Below are 15,983 nucleotides of genomic sequence, written 5' to 3' on the forward strand. Positions count from 1 at the left end.
CACCCAATATGGGCTGCCTGCTGAGATCCAGTCCGATCAAGATAAAAATTTTATGTCCAGTATTTTTCAGAAGGTCCTGGGTAATCTGGGCATAACGCAGATAAAGTCCTCAGCCTATTACCCACAGTCACAAGGGACTTTGGAGCAGTACCACCAGCCCCTAAAGACAATGATCAGAGCATACTGCTATGAGTATCCCCATGACTGGGACATAGGGCTGGGATTTCTTCTGTTTGCCACCATGGACTTACCCAATGAATCTATTGGCTTTAGCCCCTTTGAATAAGTTTATAGACACGAGGAGAGAGGTCCTCGAAAGCTAATCAAGGAGAGGTTTTTGGACACAGGGACGTATCTTCCCTGTTAGACTACATCTCCATGTTCTGAAAATGGCTCAAGAGAGCCTATGCCTCCCAGGCAACAATGAAAAGGCAGGTGCATAAACATGCCAGAACATTTCAGCCTGGAGTCCATGTGTTAGTGCTATTACCAATACAGGGAGAACCATTGAAAGCCTGGTTCAGTGGACTATACAGAGTAGTAAAGAGAATTAGCCAGGTGAATTGTATAATTGACACCCCAGATTATAGGAAAAAGCAAAGGCTGTGTCACATCAATATGTTAAAATGTTATCATAGCCGGGAAGGGGACAAACACGCACAGGTTGTCAGGAGGGCGAAAGGGACAGTGAGGGTGAGTTAGAGAAGACCTGGAGGATTCCCAAATCGAACCATCTACCATCCAGTTAGCTGACACTTAAATGTTACAGAAATTAGATACCGTACTCTCCTATTTAAATGCATAACAGCGAGGAGACTTAACAAGGTTGCTCACAGCATTTAAAGGGATCTGTAGGGACAAACCAGGTTGCACAACTCTAACCATATGCCATGTGGATGTAGAAGAGTCCTGTCCCATAAAATAAAATCCCTATCACCTAGGTCCCAGGAAACTGACCCATGTTGGGACAGAAATTCAGAATGAAGACTTAGAAATTAAATATTTAAATTCTGAAGGGAGACTCAAAAAAGCTCAAAAGCCAAAGGAAAACCCAAAGCCCAAAAAGGTTTTTGTGGTAGTTTTGGAGGGTGGTGATGGCGGTGGTGACTGCAAGTCAAGTATTTTAACTGAGGAGTAATTGTGGGCCAGGCTGGATTGGCGCAGAGAAGAACATGTACCAAAAGCACCGCATGATTTTCACAAAGTTATGAATAACTTTGAATCCAGGGTTGAGTTCACTGATATAGAGAAACTGGAAAAGGAAGATATTTTAGAAATACACAAGGAAATTCAGTGTATGCTGGAGCATAAGCTGATTAAGCCCAGTCAAAGCAGTTGGAGTTCCCGAGTTGTGCTTGTGCATAATTCTGGATTTAAATAAAAACAGAGTATGGCTATGACAGTGAGACTGATGCTTGTGTATACACAGCATTGTTTAAAAATTTGTGGCCTCATAATGAAATGTTCCTGTTGTCACATTTCATTTCACCTGGTGCGGAGGTGTTACGCCATTGTGCTCTGTTGAATGATAATTTTCCTTGATCCACTGACTGGAGATTGGATTTTTTTTTTTGAAGAAATTTCAAAAGAATACTTAAAACAGGATGACAGCTGGCAGCTTAAGATGATCACCTATTTTGCTACACTGTATCCTACTTTGTAAATGACTGTGAGGAGGAGGATGAACTGGCTGTATTTCCCAGCAAGAACCAAGACTCAGGAAGTTTAAAGGAACTACCTGTTCTTTCAGCAAGCAGAGAAATACTGCTAACTGCTATGTTTGAATCACTGAGTGACTGTCATGTGACAGGCCCCTCCCCATCTGTGGTTTTAAGCTGGTGTTTTCTCTGCAGCAGAGGAGAAGCAACTGGACTCTGACATAAACAGAACCTATGGGTGTCCCTCTCTTTCTCTCTCTCCATTCCAGTTTGAAGGCTTTCACATCCTGCTTGTATACTGGCCACCTTTGCATACTCCAGCTACAATCAGAAACCCCATTGGAGAAAATCATGCTCATCACTATCTCCTAGTGACTCACTGGAACAGTCATCAAACTCTTCAAACTAAAAGCCTCAGGACCACTGAATTCAACTAGAAGCCATCTGAATCACCAAACTCCATAGACTGTATACCTTCATTTCTATGGACTCTAACTCAACTAATCTACCTTTTCCCACTCTTTAACCTATTTGTGTGCATCTAAACCTCCAGTGTGTGCATGTTAGTGAAAATTGGCACATTTATTATTTTTATTAGTTCAGTTTAGGTACAGTAAAGTTAACCTTTGTTAATTCAAGAAAACCTTTCCAATTGGTCTTGTGATGATCATAGCAAATAAGTAATCAAACACCCACTGAATTGTCCAGTACATTCACTTCAAGAAAGAATTAAACCTGCTGTGGTCAAACAAGGAGAGAGAAAAGAGGTTGTGAATCTTTGGAATTCTCTACCCCCAGAGAGCTGTGGAAGCTCAGTCATTGAGTATGTTTAAAGCAGAGATTGACAGATTTCTAAATACAAATGACATAAGGGGATATGAGGATAGAGTGGGAAAAAGGCATTGAAGTGTATGATCAGCCATGATCATATTGAATGGTGGGGCAGGCACGATGGGCTGAATGGCCCACTCCTGCTCCTATGTTCCTATGTTTGTTCCTATTCAAGAGGCTTGACACCATCCAGGACAAAGCAGCCCGCTTAATTGGCAACCCATCACTACCTTAAACATTCACTCCCTTCACCACTAAAGCACCATGGCTGTAGTGTTTGCCATGCACACGATGAACTGCAGCAACTCGCCAAGACCTCTATGACAGCACCTTCTAAACCTGCAACCTCAACTGTCTAGAAGTATAATGGCAGCAGATGCATGGGAACATTACCACTGCAAGTTCTCCTCCAAGTTTATGGGCGGCACAGTGGCGCAGTGGTTAGCACCGCAGCCTCACAGCTCCACGGACCCAGGTTCGATTCTGGGTACTGCCTGTGCGGAGTTTGCAAGTTCTCCCTGTGTCTGCGTGGGTTTTCGCCGGGTTCTCCGGCTTCTTCCCACATCCAAAAGACTTGCAGGTGATAGGTAAATTGGCTGTTGTAAATTGCCCCTAGTGTAGGGAGGTGATAGGGAATATGGGATTACTGTAGGGTTAGTATAAATGGGTGGTTGTTGGTCGGCACAGACTCGGCGGGCTGAAGGGCCTGTTTCAGTGCTGTATCTCTAAATAAATAAAAAAATAAATAAAAGTCGCACAAGATCCTGTCTTGGAAAAATATCACCATTCCTTCATCATCATTGGGTCAATCTTGGAACTCCCTACCTAACAGTACTATGAGTGTACCTACACCACATGGACTGCAGCAGTTCAAGAAGGTGACTCACCACCTCCTTCTCTAGGGCACTAAATGCTGGTCTTGCCAGCGATGCTCACATCCCATGAATGAGTAAAAAACAATCTTCAGGCTCTGAATCCAGGCTAGTTAACTGCTTCTTCTAGCTGATGAATGTAAAGGGCTTGAAGGGATGGCAATTTTATGACAATTATTTGGCAAAATACCTTTGAAGAGGGAGCAAAACTGAATGATCCATGTGAAATTTCCTCATCAGGAAGTGGTATAATGATGCATTTTGACACAATGGCTTAGAAATTCAGGGGTGTGGGTGCTGAGGTCAGGGCAATCACATTGTCTCATTTACCGCCCGGGGATGCCCCAGAGGCTGTGGAAATTGCTGATTCAGCACTTCCATCAAAACAGTTGTGAATGGGCTTGTATCCACTGTTGTTTTATTAGTGTAACCCTTCCACTACCTCTACAAGGAGGGATGATAGAGCTTCAACTTCTCAGGCTGACTCTGTGTCATGTTTTCTTGACAATTCTTTCACCCACAATTCTTTCAGTTTGTTCAAACTGCCCAGTACTTTAATAGTCATGGTTTTCATTGCTAAAGAGCAAAAGTTAGAATTCAGAGCATTTTTAAAAAACAATTCTGCACTCAATCAGCCCTGTGAGAATGTATTAAGCTATCCAAAGATCCATTGATAAGGCAATACACCACTGGGAGAACATTCCTCACCCTATTAGCTAGATGAGCGCAAGAATTGTGTTTGTGTCAAAGTCAAAGTCTACAAAGGTTTTCAACCTATTTATTATTACCCACCCTTTCTTTTGCTGCATTACATTTCGCTAAGACAAAGATTAATCATGGCTGTTGGTAGCAGAAATAGGCTTTACTGAATTACGAGAATTGATGTTTTTCTCCCTGATCTCTACCACTTTCACCGTGATGACTATAATCAATACACTTTTCTCTGAAGGTGTTCCTATTTTATTTGATGAATTCTGTTAACCGCTGATTCACATTGTAATAGAAAGTTTGATACTGAAAATAAACAGGGATCCCATTCAGACAACATGTCAAAAAATAATAGATTGCACAGCAGCATTTACAACCAAGGGTGCTCTCAATTTCATAGCCTTATGGTCTGTAGATTACTTCAGGAATATGTGAAAGATTTTTCTCACTTTCCTTTAAAACTATATTTCCATCCTAGTAGAAAGTTTAATAATCTGTGCCATATTTCTTGGAAGCATTATTTTTATGAGAAGAAATTGTATTTTCAATTTTGCCTGAAGTGCAATTTTTTTTTTTGAAGATCTTGAGGTAGAGTTTCCATTTATTTACACCAGTAATATTCGTGCAATCTAAGTGAAATTGGCAAAAAAACAGCACAAAAGATTGGGGAATTTTAAAGATAAGCAAATGGCACCCAAAACCACTTATATTTATGCCTTCTGAGATAGTTTCCATTTGTGTAAAATGCAGTTCACCCAAATCAGGCTCCATCCGCAAAACTGACCACACGCCCAGGTCAAAATTGTGAGATTCTGCCAATTGCCTTGGTTAGGGAAGGCTCTTCAAATTGTAGTCATTTTCTTAGGTGCACAGACACTGTTTTGGAAGATTCTTTCATACCAAAAAGGTAATTTACTAAGAAGCTGACAAGTGCACAACAAGTTAACTATTAAATGGTTCAGTATAGATTTTTAAAGTCATTTTCAGTGAAGTTACATCAGCTTTCTCATCGGTCCAGGAACGTACATTATCATTAACAATGCTTAGTTTTGGTGATGAACCCATTTTCAGCTGTCTTAATAAAACTACACCAAGTTATCATCCTTAAATACAACAAGGAGTTTTTTTTTAATGGAAAGAAAACAATTATCTACCAATATGCTCCCCAATTGTGCTGGTCATTGAAGATTTCACACTTATGATTAGTAAACACAACCAACACAACTTCAACCACAATTTTGGTGCAATTTCCCAATTACACCCAAAGTAGAAACTCTACTCACTTGACTTCTTAGTCTGAAAATACACCAATTTTATGAAGGTTAGTGATACAATCTGATGATTAACTGTGCTATTTGGGAGGCAACATGTTTAGGGACTGACTATTGATGGCATGGAGTGGTCTGACTGCAGAAGTAATGACCAGGCATGTCCCTACAGGGGAAAAGGCAACGCATGTAAAGATGTCTTCAGACTGCTCTTATGTGGCTCTTGATGGCTGGCTCCAAGCATAATTGACAAAGATCTAAGAACCAGTCATTCACTTACCCTCTGTTGTAAAAGGACAAAACAACATTCAGAGGGAATACAGGGATATCACTCTCGAGGAGAAATCAATCAGTATATTATTGTTTGTTGAACGTGATCTTGGTAACACTCTCACCTCTGAGTCAGAAGATTTTGGGTTCAAATTCTATGCAAGAAATTGAACACAACAATCAATGCAAACACTTCAGTGCCATGTTGCGGGAATGCTGCATTGTCAGAAGTGTTGTACTGCAAGTAAGACGTTAAACCAAAAATCTGCCTTCTTGTCTAAAAGAAGGTAGAAAGACTTGCCTTTATGTAGCACCTTTCATGACTTCAGGATGCCCTAAAGCACTTTTGACAACCAATGAAGTACTTTTGAAGTACTGTTGTAATGTAGGATATACAGCAGCCACATTGTACAAGCAAACCCCTATACAGACCAATGTGATAATGACCACATAATCTATTTTTGTGAAATTGACTGAAGGATTAATATTAGCCAGTACACTAAGGAGAACTCTCCTGCTCTTCAAAATAATGTAATAGAATTTTTTTATGTCCCCCTGTGAGAGCAGACAGGGCCTTGGTTTAACATCTCCTCTAAAAGGCAGGATCTCTGTCAGTGCACTAAGTCTTACCTAGATTTTGTGCTTAATGGGATTTGAATCCACAACCTTCTGAATCAGAGATAAAAGTGCTACTAACTGAGCCACAGCTGGTATTAGTAGCAATGCCATGGTGTTATTTGAAAAAGGGAAGCATCCTGGTCAGCATTGCAGCCTTGCTCAACCAACAGCAGATTAACTGGAGGGTTGTTTAAAAGGAGAGAAAAGGATAAACCAAATAATTACAGACCAGTCAGCTGAAGTGGTAGTGGCTAAGCTTCTAGAGGTTGTAATACAGGATTAAATTAATACTCATTTGGAAAGAATTGAGTTAATTCAGACAGACATCATAAACGTGTAAAAGTTAAGTTATGTCTGACAAATTTAGTATAATTTTTGACAAAATAGTAGAGTGTATTAATAAAGGAATTACAGCGTATTTTCTGTAAATGGGCTTTCAAGAAGCATTTGATAAATTACTGCATAGAAGGTTTGTTGATAAAATTAAGACACTTTAGGAAGTATGTGAAGGCATTAAAAAGGGTGCAGAAAAGATTCACAAGAATGGTTGCAGGGATGAGGAACTTCAGTTATGTGGATAGACTGGTGAAGCTGGGGCTGTTCACCAGAGAGAAGAGAAGATTAAGAGGAGATTTGACAGAGGTGTTCAAAATGATGAAGGTTCTGGACAGAGCAGATAGGGAGAAACTGTTCCTGTTGACAGAAGGATCAAGAACCACAGGACACCGATTTAAGGTGATTGGCAAAAGAAGCAACAGTGACATGAGGAAAAACTTTTTTACACAGCGATTGGTTAGGATCTGGAATGCACTGACTGAGACTGTGATGGTGGCAGATTCAATCATGGCTTTCAAAAGAGAATTAGATAATTATCTGAAGAATAAAATTGCAGGGCGACAGGGAAAAAGCAAGAGAGTGGGACTAGGTAAGTTGCTCTTGCAGAGAGCTGGCACAGACACAATGGGCCGAGTGGCCTCTTTCTGCTCTGTCACCATGCTATGATTCCACGTTGTATTTCAGAGAGTGTGATGGCACAGATAGACATTGGCTAAAAGGAAACACAGAAGTGGTAAATTAATTTTTTTTTTAAACAGGTTGAATGCAAATGGTGGTATCCCCCAGGATTCAGTGTTGTGAACATTACTTTTCTCAGCGTGCACAAATGATTTGGAACCAGGCAGAAGGGCACAATATTGGAAGTACTATTAGCAGTGAAGAGGACTGTAAATGAATTCTGCAAGACTTAGTCAGGTTACTAGATTGGCCAGAATGATGTTCATTGAAGTTTAATGTGGAGAAATATGAGGTGATAGACCTTGTGAGGAATGATAAGAGATAACATATACAATAAACAGTAAAAGTGGCACGGAAGAGAGACTTAGGGGTTACAGTTAGAATATTGCACCAGTTTTGGGCATTTCAGGGAGGATGTCAGGGCCATAGACACAATACAAAAGCGATTTACAAAGATTATACCAGGGATGAAAGATGATAGTTATGAAAAGAACTGGAGCTCTTTTCATTACAACAAGGAAAGCTAACAGGATATTTTATTGAGGTGCTCAAAATGATGAATGATTTTGATAAATAAATCAGGGAAAATTATTTCTTCTGGTTGGTGAATTGGCAACTTGAGGACTTAAGATTAATATCATCTTTAAAAGAACAAAGGGAGATCAGGAGAAATTATTTCATGCAGAGGCTGAATGTCCTACCCAGATCGGTAACAGAGGCAGAATCTATAATAGCTTTTCAAAGGAAAACAAATAAATAATTGAAAAAGAAAAGAATATTCAAAGGTGTGGGGCAAGGACAGGGGACTAGAATTAAGTGGTTATTTCAGAGAGCTAGCAGAGGTATGATGAGCTAAATGGCTGCTTTCTGTGGTGCTCAAAAAGCCTGTGGCTCTTCCAGCAAGCATGTGCTGGGTCCCCCCCTTATGTTCAGGATTCTGTGAGGCTGTATAAGGAGTCGAGTTTCCACCCCAAACATGGCAGATGGCACTGAAAGAGAGTGGGGCCTCCATTCACCATAATCCTACAGTGATCTATGTGCTCAATCAGCCCTTCACCTCCACCTTTGAAGCCTTTGTCCTTTCTCCTACCCTGATAGCTCCTCTTGGTATGGCGCCCAGCTTTGTAGCCTTGTTGTAGTACAGGTTAAAAATAAAATATTACAAAATGATCTTGAGGAAATTAGTTGAGACTGTGAAATGAATATTGAAATCCGCAAATCTCATTCAACAATCCATCTCCCTCCCAGATCTACCTATTGAGAACAGGACAGTTTAATAGGTACCACTGTAAGCTTTGGACAGTTATTGACTCATTTTGCAAATGTAGGAGAGCTCTTGCTGTGTAAGAGTATTAAGACTGGTTTGATCATTTCAAATTTGAATACAACTGGCCACATTTCTTAAATGATGGACGTAGATTGATTATGACCTGAATCCGATAGAGGTAAATATAGATTCTGTTATCGCAAATCTAATAGTTTAAAAAGCTTGAAGACAGGTCAGGATTTGTATCCTGAAATTTGGGATTTTAAGATCCCGAACTTAATTTTAATTTTGAGTTTGGATCAGAATGCCTTGTTATGCAGAATTCTGCTTTAGACAACCTATTTGTCAGAAGAAATGAGGAAATCTGTAGCAGAATCACCTACCAGGATTGTTGTCACAATCAGCGACCGATTTGTTAATGAATCTGTTATGTTAGTTCCACTGCCCCTGGAAATCTCAGTGACATTTAAGCCATTGAATGTGTCCCAGGTTCCAACCTGTGTGAGAAAAGACCACAACAGAGTTAATATCACTAAGCATAGACACACAACAGCAAATTCACAGGACATAATACTTGTACAAAATGAAAAGTACATTTTTCTATAGTTGTCTCGGAAGATCAATAGTGGACATGCTAATATGTTTGTTCATGTGGTAAACAAAACTCAGTAGTATTTATTTAAATATATATAGTGGAGATATTTGAAAAAAAAAACACTGATGTGGTCAGGGAAGGTGCAGTTGGGTTAGATACTTGGGTTCTCAGAATTCTTTTACCAAGGTTCTGTATCAACAGATGAAATCACAGAATAAAAGTTAGATTACAGGGCATGGGTTAAGGTCTATGGAAGGCATGCACTATCTCTTCTATGAGTTCAATTTTATCCTTCAGCATCTACATTTACAGAGGTGTTCAAATCATAGCCGACAGTACCAAAAACAGGAACTCCAGTTACAGAGTTGAGCTGTAAGTGTTATGTACGTAGCCCCAACAATCTGGCCAGTTAATTGATTAGCTATTTTTCACAAGCTCACAGCTCCTTGCTAAATAGTCCCACTTGCTACAGCATTATTTTAGATTTGTTATTTATTTAGTGTGAGTTAGATAACTAATCTTGTACATTCACATTTACTACCTTTGTGTGACTCCCTTTTTTAATTGGAAATTTACGTGTTATCTGTGTGACGAATAACAATGGAATTCATGTTGTCATTCATCTGTAGATACCATTGAGAGTGAATTACAGAGCAACAGTTTAACAATCCACAATGCAAACCCAGGGGTGTCTCGGGCTTGACTGTGTCTCAAGAATCCTATATTCCTTTTATTATTTTTCTGTATTCGTTGACTTTCGAGCAAAATTAATTCTCTTGCTGCTACGCCACAGTTAAATTATTGGGCTGAATTTTATTTGCACGTTTGAACTTGGCAGCTTTCCAACACAGAAATGCCACCGAAGAACCCCTGTGATATTACGCATGGGGCCTTATTTAAATAGAGGGAACAGCCGCCATGTCCTCGGCAACGGCGTCTGGCACCACTGTGCAGGTGCTGGCCCGAGTTTTAAAGGGCTTCAAGCCCTTCACTTAAATTACAATGGTTAAAGTGGCAAGATTTGAAAGATTTTTGATAAAAATGTTATGCACACTTCAAATCCCCTCTCCCACCAACGAATAATCAGAGTAATATTTGTACAAACCCTGCAAAAAACATTAAAGTTGCCATAACAACCTTCCCCCACAAACTTTTTTTTCCTCTAGCTTTCAAACTATTCCCACCATCCACTCACCCAATCGCATTTATTTTTGCTGCTCCCCCACCCGCCCTGAAAATTTTATTCCTCCCTCTCCCCACCAGGTTCTCACCCCGGAACTCCAGATGGAGTTCCAAAGGCGCGCAAAGGACGAATGGTGGCTGTAAAATCGGTGTGGGATGGCTGCCACCTGCAGGTAAGTTTATTTGTATATCATTTAGGTTCATTTTAATATGCAAATGAAGGGCCCGCCGCCAGGCGGCAGGGGACCGCACTGAGGTCCCCCCACCGCCAGTAGTATGTGGCGTCCTTTCTCAACATTGCTGACCGCAAGGGGCTGGTAACATTCAGCCCATTGTGTGTGATTCTGGGCACCTCATTATAGAAAGGACATTAAAGCCTAGAAAGCCATCGACACAGACTGTACTTCCACTTGTGGTGAAGAGTAAAACTAGAAGCTATCAATATAAGATAATCACCAAGAAATTATATAGGGAATTCAGAGAAAACTTCTTTACCCGGAGAGTGGTGAGAATGTGGCTTTCGCTTCTACAGCGAGTAGTTGAGGCAAATAACATAGATGAATTTAAGGGGAAGCTAAATAAGCACATGAGGGAGGAGGAAATAGAAGATTACGCTGATAGAGTTAGGTGAGGAAGGATGGGAGGAGGTATGAGAGCAGCATAAATGCCAGCATGGACTGGTTGGGCTGAATGGCCTGTTTCTGTGTTGAATATTTTGTGTAATCTATGCAAAGCATACAGCATAGATTCACCAGAATGATACCAGTTATGAGGGGAAACTTGAGTTACTTGGATTATTTTCATTGGAGCAGAGAAGGCAAAGAGATGTATCAGATGTTGCTAAAATTATGAAGGATTTTGATAGATTGGATGCATATGACTAGTTGCTCTGATTGGAGAGTCAATGATGAGGGGTTATCACTTTAAAATTGCCACTAAGAGTGAAGAGAGAGATTATAGACAGTTGATGAAGAAATTAATGCTTTGCCACATGGATTGGTTGAATGGGTTGAGTGGGTTTAATTTTTGCATTCCTCTAGCAAGGAACTCACACAAGCACAATGGGCCAAATAGCATCCTTCGATGCTATAAAATTCTGTTTTTCTCGTACTGTTTCCTTTCGGTAATTGACATTGTCTTTAAAACGTTGGACTGTTGGGAGTGCATCAATATTTGCAAGAAGTTGGTGGGAGTGTGCCAATATTTCTGGAGAATTGTCTCCACAGGACATTTTAGTAAGAGGACACCTGGATCATTCTTCTGATATTAGTAAAAGCTGGAATTTCCCAGCATAAGAGGCAATAACAGTGAAACACATATCAAATTCTAGCTCCACTCTTGTAGTAAGTAGAATATTGACTTAAAAACATAAGAGAGGGTAGCCTTGAATGGGAACTTTCCAAGATGGAAAAGAGGGTAGAGCAGATTGCTTTACAGGGTGGTATTGGGTTTCTTTCTCATTGAGGTATATAGTAATTACTTGGATTTGGCTATAGTAAGCAATATTTCCAACTTTGCAACTGAAAATAAAATGGAATAGAGCAACTCATGAGAAAGAGTACAAGCACATTCAGAAATGTTTCGGCTGAGCTAAACGTCCTTCCTTCCAGGTTTTCTCACTGTCCATCCCTTCTCGCTCTGTCACTTTTCTTTGTCTCCTTCATTCTGTCCCTCACTCTTACTCTTGTTTACACAGAACTACAAAATTTACAGCAGAGAAACAGGCCATTTGGCCCAACTGATCTATGCTCCACAAAAGTCTTCTCCCACCCTTCTTCATCTAACTCTATCAGCATATCTTTCTATTTCACTCTCCTTTGTGTGCTTGTCTAGTTTCCCTTAAATGCATCTACGCTGTTGAATACAACTACATCAAGTAGCAGTGAGTTCCATGTTCTTATCACTCCTTGGGTAAAGAAGTTTCTTCTGAATTCCCATTGGATTTATTAATGACTATTTTATATTTATGACCCCTATTTCTAGTCTCTCCCACAAGTGGAAACATCTTCTCAACATCTACCCTCTGAAACCAGGTCATAACTTTAAAGACTTTGATTAGTCATCCCCCCCCCACCCCAGCCTTGCCTTTTCTAAAGAAAAGAGCCCCAGCCTGTTCAGCTGTTCCTTATAATAATGGCCTCTTAGTTCTAGTATCATCCATGGAATCATTTTTTACAGCTTTACCAGTGACGTTACATTCTTCTTATAACATGGGAGATCAGAACTCTGCACAGTACTCCAAGTGTGGTGATACCATGGTATAATAGAAGTTTAACACAACATCTCTGTTTTTCAATTCTATCACTCAAGAACTTAACCCCAGTGCTTGGTTTGCTTTTTTATGGCCTTATTAACCTATGTTGCTACTTTTAGTGATTTGTGTATTTGTATCCCTAGATCCCTTTGCTCCTCTACCCCATTTAGACCCTTAAGGCCCCGACCTTGACTGGGATGGATTTTGTTAAGGGGGAGGAGTTTTGTTCAAGAAACACAGAAATCCACAACTTGGATCTCTCTTATCAAACAGGTTCCCAGCCCAAAAGCCAGCCTGATTGATAGGCTTGACTCCCTGTTGGACGAGGGATGCTCTGGAGGTGACCGCAGGCCAGGAGCTGTTAGGGAACCTGCAGCTGGGTTAGTGCAAGCATGAAGAGGTATGGGGCAATGTCTAGATCTTGAGGGAAATGCTCGCTGATTCTGGGGGGATAAGACAGGTCCGATACTGCTAGCGGTGGGTAGGGGTGTAGGTGATCTCCGATCCTAGGAAGTTCGATCAGGTGGGAGGTGTTTGGATCAGGGGTGTAGATTCTGATGGTGGGCAGCAATGAAGGTAAGCTTGGTGCTCCTCTTGGCCCGCAAGCAGTACTCTAAAGGCACTTACCTTTTCCACACAGCAGTCCTCTCCTCCCTTTAGCTGCTGTGTTTCCCAAGAACCAGGAAACCCAGCTTGCTAGGGTTAGATCCTCGAAGACAGGTTCAATATGAACCTCATTATAATATTTAAATGGACAATCTGCCACCTGAGAGCAGACTGGTTGCCCAACCACTCTCCTGCCTCCATTGAAACTGGAATCAGAGGGGTTGAGGTGGGTTTGAAATTTTTAACATTTAACATCCCATCCAAGTCCAGCCCACCTGTTTTTTTATGGTTAAAATTACCCCCTTATTTTCCAAGCAGTATGTGTCCTCCTGGCAGCAAAATATAACATCTCACACTTATCTATATTGAAATTAATTTGTCAATTACATGCACATTCTGCAAGTTTATTAATGCCCTCTCATTTCTCATTGTCCTTTCTTCCTCTTTCTTAACCAAATTTTGAAGTAGCAGCTAAGTGAAACATGGTGCACTATATTGATCAGGAAAGAGATCTTAGGTTTATAGCAGATAAATCTATATAAGATCAGCATACTGCATAGCTACGTTCAAAAGAGATAAAGTACAAATCAAAAAGAGGTTGTATTGTTGTTGTATCCGACATTGATCAAACCCCATCTGGAAGAATTTGTGCAATTCTGTTCACCTAATGACAGGAAGGATATAATTGCCTTTTAGTAGGTAGAGATACAAGCGACAACAAAAAACCTGACGATTAAGAATGTAATTATGAGGAAAGGTTATTATTAGGAAGTTGAGCTCATTATTTTGGAAATCAGAGACGTCAATGTGATTTAGCTGAAGATGTCAAGAATGCATGAAGAGAATTGACAGCATTGATCTCGGCTAATTGTCCACTACAGTGAAGGGTTCACATCCCAGAGGGCATAAATTGAGAGTAAGAAGGGAAATTAGGTGGAACTCTTCCACAAAAAAGAGAATAGGCTTGCGGAATAAATTCCTAAAAAAAAAGTAATTGGACAATGTAAATGGCTTCAAGAGACAAGTTGATGTATTTCTGCAGAAAGGAAGAATTTGATTTATAACGAGAGGCAGATATATAAGTACAGGTACTGGTTGATCTTTGAAAAAAGGGTAGACTATTTGGCACTTTGGCCCTTTTGCTGTTGTTAAAATTACTTGTGCTTTTATTTGAAGAGATACCTAGGGTTTATATACAAAATAACATGTGGCCTCCAGAAGCCTTATAATTAAGTCTTTCATTAAAATGAGAATCCATATTATGCTTCTTACCAGGACAAACTAACAAACAGTGAGTACAGTAGCTACATTCAAATTACTCAACATGGCTAGCTGTTTGATCCCCAATCCCACAGAAATTAACCTAATATTCCTGATTCTGTTTGTTTCTGGCTCAGTGTGAAAATCATGTTAAGCTGATCCTGACTAATGAATGAGCATTTGAGTGAGGTCCCATTAGAGGACCAGCACCTGTGGAACCTTAACTAGCATCAAGTAACTGCCTTCAGGAGGGGATGAACATTGGAAAATAAATATGTAATTTGAGAATAAAGCTCAACCACCCAATCATTCCTGGTGTAACCTTGGGTAATGTTATATAGGGACCCCAGAAATGTTTGTATACTATACAAAGTAATTGTGCAGCATTCTTCACTAGGGCTGGGCTTAGCAAGAAAACAGAGAAGCTGGAGCCATTTTTACGTTGATCTGTGGTCTGTGAGTCCTCTCCAGCATTTACATTCATATATTTGACTCCTTAACTGGTGCAAAATCATAAACCCATGAAAAGACGGGACTGCAATTCTCCCAGGAGGGGAAGGGAGCTAGATTTAGTAATATAATTGCTGGTCTCCTGGATTCTGAACTAAAGAGCTTCAGCCGAGAGGAAATTCCTTTTCGATAACAAAGACTAGTGCTTTATGTATACCATATTCTACTGTAAACCTGTATTAATGTGCAGCATCTATTAATAAACTTGTTCTGCAACTCATTTTTTTTTAGACTTGTTGTTTAGGTTGATGAGTCTTTTTTTAAACTGCAAGACTGTGCAAAATAAACCATAACCAGCAACATTCCCTAGGAAGTTATATGTCACATAAATTGCGAATTGTTAAATAAGCAGCTCAATCTCACAAGCTATTTTTTATTCATTCACAGGATGTGGGCATCACTGGCAAGTCTAGCATTTGTTGCCCATCCCTAATTGCCCTTGAGAAGGTGGTGGTGAGCTACCTTCTTGAACCGCTGCAGTTAATGTAGTGTAGGTACACCAGGAAGTTCCAGGATTTTGACCCAGCACAGTGAAGGAATGGCAATATAGTTCCAAGTCAGGAGGTGTGTGGCTAGGAGGGGAACTTGCAATTGGTGGTGTTACCATGCATCTGCTGTCTTATTTTTCTAGGTGGTAGAGGTTGCGGGTTTGGAAGGTGCTGTTGAATGAGCCTTGGCGAGTTGCTGCAGTGCATCTTGTAGATGGCACACACTGCTGCCATTGTACCCTGGTGGTGGAGGGAGTAAATGTTTAAAGTGGTGGATGGGATGCTGGTTAAGCGGACTGCTTTGTCCTGGATGGTGTCGAGCTTCTTGAGTGTTGTTGGAGCCACACATATCCCAGCAAGTGGAGAGTATCCCTTCACATCTCTGACGTGTGCCTTGTAAATGGCGGACAGGCTTTGGGGAGTCAGGAGGTGAGTTACTCGCCACAGAATTCCTAGCCTCTGACATGCTCTTGTAGCCACAGTATTTATATGGCTGGTCCAATTAATTTCCGGTCAATGGTAATCCCCAGGATGTTGATGCTGGGGGGATTCAGCGATGTTAATGCCATTGAACATCAAGGA

The 15,983-nt window shown here is 40.5% G+C and overlaps 1 protein-coding gene across 1 annotated transcript in view; it reads right to left on the minus strand.

Annotated features, from left to right (window-relative positions):
- grik3 (glutamate ionotropic receptor kainate type subunit 3) overlaps positions 1-15,983 on the minus strand; it is a 561,495-nt gene that overhangs the window by 286,621 nt on the left and 258,891 nt on the right. Inside the window, exon 9 of the mRNA XM_068011169.1 lies at positions 8,890-9,003. Coding sequence (XP_067867270.1) covers positions 8,890-9,003 — 114 coding nt within the window. The remainder of the gene's footprint in view (positions 1-8,889; positions 9,004-15,983) is intronic.

This window comes from Heterodontus francisci, chromosome 31, assembly GCF_036365525.1.
Source record: "Heterodontus francisci isolate sHetFra1 chromosome 31, sHetFra1.hap1, whole genome shotgun sequence".
Classification (NCBI taxonomy): domain Eukaryota; kingdom Metazoa; phylum Chordata; class Chondrichthyes; order Heterodontiformes; family Heterodontidae; genus Heterodontus; species Heterodontus francisci.